The following is a 10,149-nucleotide window of genomic DNA, read 5'->3' as shown; positions in this document are numbered from 1 at the left end:
CCGTGAGAAATCAGGTGGCCCGCTGTACACTTTGCTGGATTCCAATTGAGGGCATCAAGCTGTTCAGTTCAACAATATGCAAATAAAATTCCGCTCCAGATTGTATTTTCCTGCACTTGGTTCTAGGAAGATGACAATGAAAGTTTCATGTAAAGCCTTGTCACAGAAATGTCAGGAAATTCATATTTTTCTTTTTCATAAACTTCTGGATATGTTTCGAAACCAGAATAAATTTAATTTGTAAGAAAATTGCTAAAAATTCCAGCTGCAAAATTCAAGAGGGAGAAAAATCCTGACTCCATTTAAAAGTCTAGAAAAGTGAATTCTTATTTATTTTAAAATTGATCAAAATTATATTCTTAGTTATGGAAAGCCCTACACACCAGTCACCCACCACCAGAATCAAGAAAAGAATTAAATAGGAGTTTAAAGTTTGAATGAGAGACATCATTTTCTATTTTCATAACACCTGAAAACAATTATTGTAATTTTTTTTATTTCCAAAGCTTTGTTAAAGCTGCAAGACAGGAGAAATATGGAAGATAGAATACATCTACCAGAAATCCTTCTACCCTATCAGACCCTGCCAGTTAAATTCTCTAAGGATGGGCAAGAACAGAAAACACCATTGAATTTGTTCATGCATTCCTGGATGCTGTAAGGGTCATTTAAGTCCCACAGAGGTTTCTGAACAAAGATGTCATGATAAGTGACAAACATTGCTTAGCCCTACTGCCTGGGACAGTTTCAGAACATTTTCACGCAGACCCAGAAATGACAGAGGCAAGATGCAGGTGAGTGGTCAGGGACAGGATACAGGAATATAAGAAAAACCCACTGGGACTTCCCTGGTGGGCCAGTGGCTAGGACTCCACGCTTCCATCACAGGGGGCACAGGTTTGAACCCTGGTCAGGGAACTAGATCCCACATGACCCAACGAAGACCTGGAACAGCCAAATAAATAAATAAATACTTAAGAAAAAGAAGGGTCCACTATATGGAAAGTAGAATAGGTCACAGAACTAAAGATTAATATGAACCATATAGTGTCTTGGGCTTCTCTGGTAACTCAGTTGGTAAAGAATCCACCTGCAGTGTGGGAGACCCGGTTTGATTCCTGGGTTGGGAAGATCCCCTGGAGAAGGGAATGGCTACCCACTCCAGTATTCTGGCCTGCAGAATTCCATGGGCGGGGAACCCAACCACGGGGTCACGAAGAGTTGGACATAACTGAGAGACTTTTCACTGCTACTGACATAGTGTCTTGATTGGGTTTCGCAGGTGGCTCGGTTGTTGAGGAATCCACCTGTCAATGCAGCAAATACAGGTTCGATCCTTAGGTTGGGAAGGTCCTCGGGAGAAGGAAATGGAAACCCACTCCAGTATTCTTATCTGGAAAATCCCATGGACAGAGGAGCCTGGCAGGATACAGTCTGTGGGGTTGCAAAAGAGGCAGACACGACTTAGCGACTAAATAACAAAACATAGCAGTGTCAAGTTGTTCGTATTTATCTACATCTAGCAGACTTGCCTAACTTTGATATAAATAGGCAGAGTTACATCAGCAGTCATAAGGCAAAATCAAGTACAATAAAATATTATTTTTACCATTTTATTTGTCATTGAAACATTTTAAATAGGGATGTAAAATGGATGATCCCAGGAGTGATATTGAAAGATCAGTGGTGCCTAAAAACTATGATACAATTACTCTTTTAATCCTAAACATAAACATATTTGGGAAAATAATCAAAGCTATAACCTGCCAGAAAACCTCCGTATCACAAACACTAAAAGTAAATACATAACACAATAGTGTATACACTGAACTATGTTTAAACCACAATAGTTACTACAAAGGAAAATATGAAATAAAAATGTATTGAAATAGACTGAAACAGACACACAGACTTTAACAATCCTGAGAACTATAAATACTGAGATCATAAAATAGTTCATTTTAAACATGTTCTTTTCTAAAAGATATTAAAATAGATAGTTTAAATTCAATTAATCAGTTACTGTTAAGTACTATTTCACACAGAAAGAAAGACAATTAAGTGGAAAAGGACAAATATCTGGGTATCTTTTGCTGCCACAAGAGTTCTAATACAATATATTGGGGTAGATCTACCGATTCTCTTTACTTTAACACTCCACTGCATCATAGTATGGGCTTTCCAGGAGGCACTAGTGGTAAAGAACCTGCTCACCAGTGCAGGAGACACAAGAGATGTGGGTTTGATCCCTGGCTCGGGAAGATCCCCTGGAGGAGAGAACAGCCTCCCCCTCCAATATTCTTGCCTGGAGGATCTCATGGACAGAGGAGCCTGGTGGGCTACAGTCCTCAGGGTCACAAAGAGTTGGACATAAGTGAAGCAACTTAGCACATGTGCATGCACATCATAACGTGCAAAAACTCCATTCTAACATAGTGTCGCTACAGCTGTAATATACCAGTTTATTAACATGTGATCTCAAGCAAATCACTTAACCTCTTTTCATCTCTGATAAATGGGAATACTGTAGTTCACAATTATACATCATCCTGCTGAGGATAAAATTACATGTAAATTGTGAAAGTACATTACATAAAGCCTATTGTCAAGTAGGTGATGGGAAAAATTACTCATTGAGTTTAAACCTATTGTACTTTATTGTGACATTCAAAGGCAACACTTCCAGACCCAACAAAGCTAATAAGGAGGTACTCAACATATGGTAGTATATAATGCTTAGCGTATTTTTAAGGATATGATCACTCTCTTCAATTAATGAGGAACAGACAATGCTCATTCTTGGAAAATGAATAGCCAATAAATAGTATTTAAAAACTACACATGCTATAGAAATTCAGAGAAAAAAACTTTCAGTTTGAGTTAAAATAATTAAAGCCATATTCACAAAGATGTGCTACTCAGATATAATAACTATCAACTTCAGATCATATTCTGCATTCTGAAGGTAGGTTCTACCACAAACTATAGTCACCGAGACTAAAAGCCTGAATTTTTAAATGACTCTTCCTTACATATCATTTAGATTTGAGTCTATAACATTGGCAGGTACTGAATGGTTTTTACAGGTCCACATATGACATCTCTCAAAACTTTTTAAATAGTTCTTTCATTTTAGGTAATTTCACAAGAGAAACTAAATAGAAATCAGGATAGATATGGGCAAGTGGTATGAGTACAGAGAAGTGAAGCAGTACAGAAAGCATTTCTTACATTAATCAAGTGTGAAAGACAATTCATTTACTTCCAACCATGTGTTCATCCATTGAGGATACTGATACTGGAGAGTGCGACCTTTTGGCCAAGATTCATCTTCAATTTGCTTTGCTTGTCCTCAGATATTAGTTATTATTCTTTTCCATGTGAGATATGATTAAGTTGCAAGTAATATCATATTTAAGAAATAATGCTGCTATTAATACATCTTCTTCCTAATGTTTATTGTTATTAATATCCACTGAACTTCAATGGGTGACAAATTTGTGGTCACTGAAGGAAAAAAATAAGCTTCTACCTTGTATACAATCTCAATACATTGAACTCTCAAGATCAATATAAAAATATATTAAGTAAAAATGCTATGGTTACATTTTGTGTAAACATTTTCAGGAGATGGTGTATTATTAAATGATAATTCAGAAACATAATCAAATGACATTTTTTTTTCTATCAATTTCTAGGTAAAATGAGTCCATGAAATATAAAATAAAAATATTGGAAAAGCATTCTGAATGTGTATTTAGAATGTGATCTAACTAAACATTTCTTAGGAACAGAAAAAATTTCTTTAGAGTCAGGAGAGAAAAGGAACATGTGTGCAAAGCACCTACCTAGTTTACCATTTCCCTTGTTGTGCAGCAAAGACCCCTTGACTGCGAACCTGTGCAGTCTCCATCTATAGAGAAGTGTCTCCACTAAAGATTATAGGCAAAGTCAAGCTGTACAAAGTCTGCTTATATGCAAAGACTGCTCTTTACTTGCTCTCAATAGTCTATAGCTATCCACTGGAGAGAAAACATATTCTGGAACTCATCAAAAACAAAACAAAAAGCCAACTAAACTCAACAGGCATATGTCCAGAGAAATCTAATTTTGAAAGCTACCACAGGAAAGCTGATGAAATCATACCAAACTGGGTGTGTAAGCAATTCCAGTTGACCTGCTATTGTGTTACATGAGTAACATTAAAACTACGTGCCATCCCTCTGTGCTTTTAATCCATAAGTACAATGATAAAATGCATCCAGTAAGGTGTGATGAGAATTGAGAAAATACAAGTGAAGTGATTAATGTTGGATACTGCACACAGTAAATACTCAATAATAGCTGTTATTTTAATGTTGATATTAATTCTATTTTATAATTGTACCATCTCCATAATTGTACGTTATAAAAAGTCCTTTCAAAATATTTACAATTATATATGCATGGTCCTTGACGTAAGAAATATCACTATTCATCTGTCTCAGACTTAGAAAGGTAAAATTCGGCTACATTCTCTTCCTCATTAACTCATTACAGAAAATTTATTTAATGGAGTCCTTTTATGAACATTTTTTTCCCTATATGTAACAGAGATTGATTTTGCATGATATTTTACCTTGACAGTGATAAAGGATATATTCAATTCTGTCATAAAAATATTATAGATGTAAAGCAGAAATCTGTATGACTAGAAAGAAAGAAAAGGAAAGAAGGAGACTAATTTTTAAAAAATGTTAAAAGTGAGGCAAGAAGAATAATTTCATGTTCCTAAAGATGGCTTTTTTTCTAAAAGCTAAACTATGACTGCAATATGGCAATTCCTAAAATGGTACATTGACTACCTTATAAAAAATGTCTATCTGTTAATACATACATTCACCACTAAAAATTTTGACTAAAGAGTAATTATTTGTATAATGGTAAGTAACATTAAAAAGCAATATATATCATAAAATATATAAAACTATATACTTATGTAAATAAAAGATGAAGATAGCTAATTATAAAATTTTACCATGTTTTACTAAGTGTTATAGAAGATAAATATATGTATACACAAACATATATATTAAAATAGTCACAAGCTCTCCAATTCTTTCAGTACTCCCACACACAAAAAAAATTAGACTGAAATTAGTAGAGCATATATCCTTCATTATGCAGTTTTTTATGTATATTTATGTGTCATATACCTATATTTTTTTAGGGACTTTTTCTTTTTTTTTTTTTTTTTCAAAGTTTTGAGTTTTTAATGCAACTGAGAAACATTTCATAAAATTTTTAACTTAATATGCCTTAACACATCTGTGAGGTAGTTAAGTCAACAGTACTACCCATTTTAATACACAGTAAAACAAAAGGCAAGGAAAAATAAATGACACACTTTAGGCAATAAGAATTGGATTTAACTGCAGAGGCTCGGGGCCTTCAGTCTAGTTATGACCGAAGGAAATGAAATTTAACCTTTTTCTATGAAAACCATTAAATCATTTAAGAATTTATCTTTTTAAAAAATACTTTCTTACTAGTAGATATAGTAGTACCTCTTCCAAATTTGGCACCCTTTTCTTCAGTAATATGGTAAACTGGGTACATAATTAAAGCTAGGCCTCTGCTTCTACCTGAATTAGTACAAAATTAAGACATTATTTTTTGAGAACTAAAATTATATGACATTTTTATTTTAGGCTGCAAAAACAAAAATGAGCAAACAAACAAACAACAAAAAACTTGAATACGTTTGTCAAATGATGTAAGTTCATCCTTTCCAGGAAAGCAGAAGGTAGACCAGTGCAGGTTATCCTCAAGGCCACATACATCCTGCTTCACTGCTGCTTGCACTCTGCTGGATTTTGATCCTTCTTTGGGTCATAGTCTGGATCATTTTCCTCATCTCCTTCTTCTTCCCCTTCCTCATCCGCTTCTTCACCTTCTTCATCATAATCATCGTCATCATCTCCAATAGCTTCTCCAGTAAAGTATAACACTGATCTTGGGATTATACGCTCACATAAAAAGTGACCAATTACAAAGTCTGCAGTGAGGATAGTTTCAGAATCATCATCCAGATCTCCACTCTCAGGAACTTCAGGAGGGGCAAAAAAATTAAAGAAAGAGTCATTAGAAACTGTTTTGGTCACAGTACGAACTGTCCCTCGTCCCTTGTGTTTCTGCTTCTTCTTAACTGTTTTCAAAGTGACATTCTTCCCTTTTTTCCAATCTATCTGGCACCCTGTACAACCCATAATTTCTGGTCCATCAAAAGAAAAGGGATCAGAATCATCTGGTTCTGACCTCATCCTATATGTCTTTGTCAACACTTCATTTGTGAAATATTCACTGGGTTCGAAGTGAAATTCTAAGACAAAACTCATAGATTGACCAGCATCTGAGAACTTCACTTTAATATCTTTCAAGTGCTTCAGAATAGGTTCATCACGTTCCTGAACCATATCACTGAGCAAGTCAACATTCTTAAAAACGGTCAACCAAAACTCAGGAATTCCCTTGGGATCTTCTTTTTCTTCATCCTTTTTCTCATCTTCAATCTTGGCCTTTTCTTTTAGCTCCTCCGAAATTTCATCTTCCTCATCTGGTTTCCATTCACATTCTTCTTCTGTAGGTTCACAAATGGCATTAATGATCTCAAATCGCTTATCAAACAGAGGCTGATAAAGAACAGCATACTTTCTTTCAAGATCATGAACATCCTCGTAGAATTTGGCTTCTATCTGTGCACATTTAACTTGAAGGTTTTTAAGAGCATTCACTCGTCTTTTAACTACACTAGGCAAGCTTTCAATGTATCCTGTTGGTGTTTCTAGCAGACCATCAAGTCTTTCTTGAAGGGCTGCAAGAATCTGAGGATTTTGCATCATCTGAACAGTCAGCTGACGCGCTTTGATTTTCATTTCTTCACCAGTCTCTTCTACTTCTTCAACATCATCCAAATCTTGATCAAGTTCAGACCGTTCTTTGTTGTCGATGCCTGCCATGTTGTACAAATGCCAAATATCGGTGGCGAGCGCCGGGAGCCGGGCGGCCCGAGCTGCGCAGGCAGTGACTCAGGGCGGCGCCGCGAGCAGATGGCGCTGAAAAAGCGGACTTTTCTTTATTATGTGAGAAAATACTAGTGATTAAAAGTAGAGAATCTGGGGACTTCTTACTTGCTCATAGCATGACTTTAGATAAATTACTTAAATTTCTGCTCATCACTTACAAAATAAGGGGAAAATAATACCTTTCAATTTAAGTGAGATAATAAAGTGCTTGGTATACTACTTAACAGATGAGAGCTGTTCAATAAGGATAGAAGTCATAGTGGATTAAAGCCTACCTTAATGATTTCATTTTTAACTTAATGACCTCTTTGAAGACTGTATCTCCAAACAGTCACATTCTGAGGTCCTGGGGGTTAGAATGTCAACAAATAAATTTGAAGGGAACACATTTAGTCCATAACATTTAATTCATGAAAAAAAAAAATGGTTTAATTCCTAATAGCTGAATTCCATTATGCATTTCATACTTCTTTTTCTTTCTTTGAATTTATTCTTTACTTTAATCTTTCATAGCATCCACATGATGAAATGTGTTCTTTGATCATAACCAACTACTTTGAGATTAGTCATTCTTTTATGAAAATCTCTTTCATAGAAAGAGATTTGACTTTTTACTTTCTCTCTGCTGTATTAGAAAAATAGCTAATTTAATCATAAGCCAATTTTCCTTTTTACAATGGAATCTATTGCAACCTTCAAAAAATTATTTTTCAGAACATAAGCATTTTCAAATAGCTTTAAGTTTTAAGTGACTGACAAAAGATTTTATTTTACGTGTCCCTCTAATTTTTTTTTCTTTAGGAATGTAATATAAGGACAGAATAAGTTTTTTTGCCAATCATAAGCTTAAAGGCCTAGTTTTTAATATTGTATATACACTTTGTAAGAGCAAGTTCAAGAAAAATGTACGCTTAAGTATTAAAAAGAAGCCAGCAGAGACTGGAAATGCGTTATAACATACAGGCTTTATATTAAACTGGATAACAACTAGTTAATAACTAGTGAAAAACATTTCAGTTTTATTGTCTTATTAAGAAACAGAGTATATTAAGTTATGGGCAGGGATGGCCAAAGGAGAGTGAACATAGAAATTCCTTGTACAAGGTGACAAATTCTGACTACACTTTAACTTCTCAATATTATATATGTGAGTTTATACATACAATCTTTGTATTTGTGATCAATAAGCATTATTTGTAATATGTAAACATTCACAATTTTATGGCAACCTAATATTTTTAAACTTTACATTTATTTTGCTTCATGTTAATCAATATAGAAATGTTTATGAACACTTTTGTTCATTCATTCAGTTTGTTCATCCAACAGATATTTACAGGGCACCAAATATTTGCCAGATCAATGGCAAGAGATGTACTTTCATGAGTAAAACAGGGCTATCTTATTTTAAAAGCCTATTGCCTAGTAAGCATATACAGGAATCAATCAAATACCAAAATAAATATAAAATTACAAAGATGATAATTGCTCTGAGTGAGAGGTACAGGCACCATGGGGAGTATAACATGGGAGAATATTATCTGGTCAGGATAGTTAGGGAAGGCTTCCCTAAGAAAGTGGGTTTTAAATTGAGATTTGTAGATTGCATTTTCCCAGTAAAAAGAGAGGTTAAAATTTTTCTCTAAAGAAGAAATAGAGTATGAAAAGGCATATGACTTCAGGGACTTAATGATTAGAAGGAACACAAGGAAGGCTATCATACTTTAGGTAGAGCAAAGAAGGGAGAATAACCAGATGAGCCAGAAGAATGGAATATTCAGAACCAAAGAGGCCACATTCAAGAATTAGACTACAAAAAGTAATGGGAAACAATGGAGGTGCTTTATGAACAGATATAATCACATTTTTTATTTGATAAAAATCACTCTGAAGGAGCAAGACTGATGATGTTAGACCAGTTAGGAGATAAGTAACTGTGGGAATGAACTCCAAGAGAAGAAAATAGAATTAAGATGATTTAGGAGGTAAAATTCACATTGGGAAGGAGTTTGAATATGCAATGAGGGTGACTGAAATGTCAGAGTTAACACCTAAGTTTTCTGGCCACTGAATGTTCTATGTGGCTTAATGGATCAGGAAAATCCCCTAGAGGAGGGCATGTCAACTCACTCCAGTATTCTTGCCTAGAGAATCCTATGGACAGAGGAGTCTGGTGAGCTACAGTTCATGGGGGTCACAAAGAGTCAGACCCACCTGAGGCAACTTAGCATGCATGCATGCACGGTATGCAAGGGAAACTTTTTACAGTGATGAAAAGGCAGAGAAACCTAAATGTATGCACAACTAATAACAGGACTTCAAAATATGTAAAGCCAAACTTAACTAAAAGAAGAAATAGAGGAATCCACAATGATGTGAAAGGCAGAGAATCTAACACTTGTTTTTCAATAATTGAACAAGCAAGTAAAAAGTCAGTGGGGACACGCACCTTAGTAGCTGAGAGCAGATAATCCCTAAAGATAAGAAGAGCATTTTTGGTGTCATGATGTTGGCAGTAATGGGCATATGGATTCTTTAGACAATTTAATAATACCACTTGTTTTCAGTTTCTGTGTTCTGATCTGCTCTTTTGCTACATTTAAGATAGATGTTAACTCAGAAAATTCCTAAAATTACAAGATAACACTATTTATCCAGCAGGTTGGGGCACAAAAAAAACGTTAACTAAGAAAATCAGCCTCAACAGTAGACTCAAAAAATCATCCAAAAAAGTTGCAAATAAAGTATTACCTTACCAAATCAGTGTACTCTATGGACATCTCTTTAATGAGCTAATATTTGGGGAAAAAAATCTGACACCGAATGAATGATTTTTAGTATGATAAAGTTATTTCACCTAAGCAATCAAAAACTATCATTGGCAACACAGAAAAGGTTGGATAAAGAGTAACTTCCTCACTCACAAAATAGCAAATAAGCAGAGCTATTAATAATAGCATATATTAAGGAGAAAAGAGACACTGTGAGGAAGACAATTACCCATATTAAGAAATTTAAAAAAATCTGGCAATCCATGAGGTACAGCAGGTGGATTATGTCAAGAACTAGCAGACAAAGAGACACT

At 34.8% G+C, this 10,149-nt stretch overlaps 1 protein-coding gene across 1 annotated transcript; it reads right to left on the bottom strand.

The window, feature by feature from the left end:
• Nucleotides 1-5,742: 5,742 nt before the first annotated feature.
• LOC133068459 (nucleosome assembly protein 1-like 1) lies at nucleotides 5,743-7,073 on the bottom strand. The gene has a single exon (XM_061159680.1). It carries the CDS (start codon nucleotides 6,996-6,998, stop codon nucleotides 5,829-5,831), a length of 1,170 nt encoding a protein of 389 aa, XP_061015663.1. The 5' UTR covers nucleotides 6,999-7,073; the 3' UTR covers nucleotides 5,743-5,828.
• Between the last annotated feature and the right edge of the window lie 3,076 nt (nucleotides 7,074-10,149).

Source organism: Dama dama, chromosome 13, assembly GCF_033118175.1.
Source record: "Dama dama isolate Ldn47 chromosome 13, ASM3311817v1, whole genome shotgun sequence".
Lineage (NCBI taxonomy): Eukaryota > Metazoa > Chordata > Mammalia > Artiodactyla > Cervidae > Dama > Dama dama.
The sequence above is the reverse complement of the archived record's forward strand: the minus strand, read 5'-3'. Positions and strand labels throughout refer to the sequence as shown.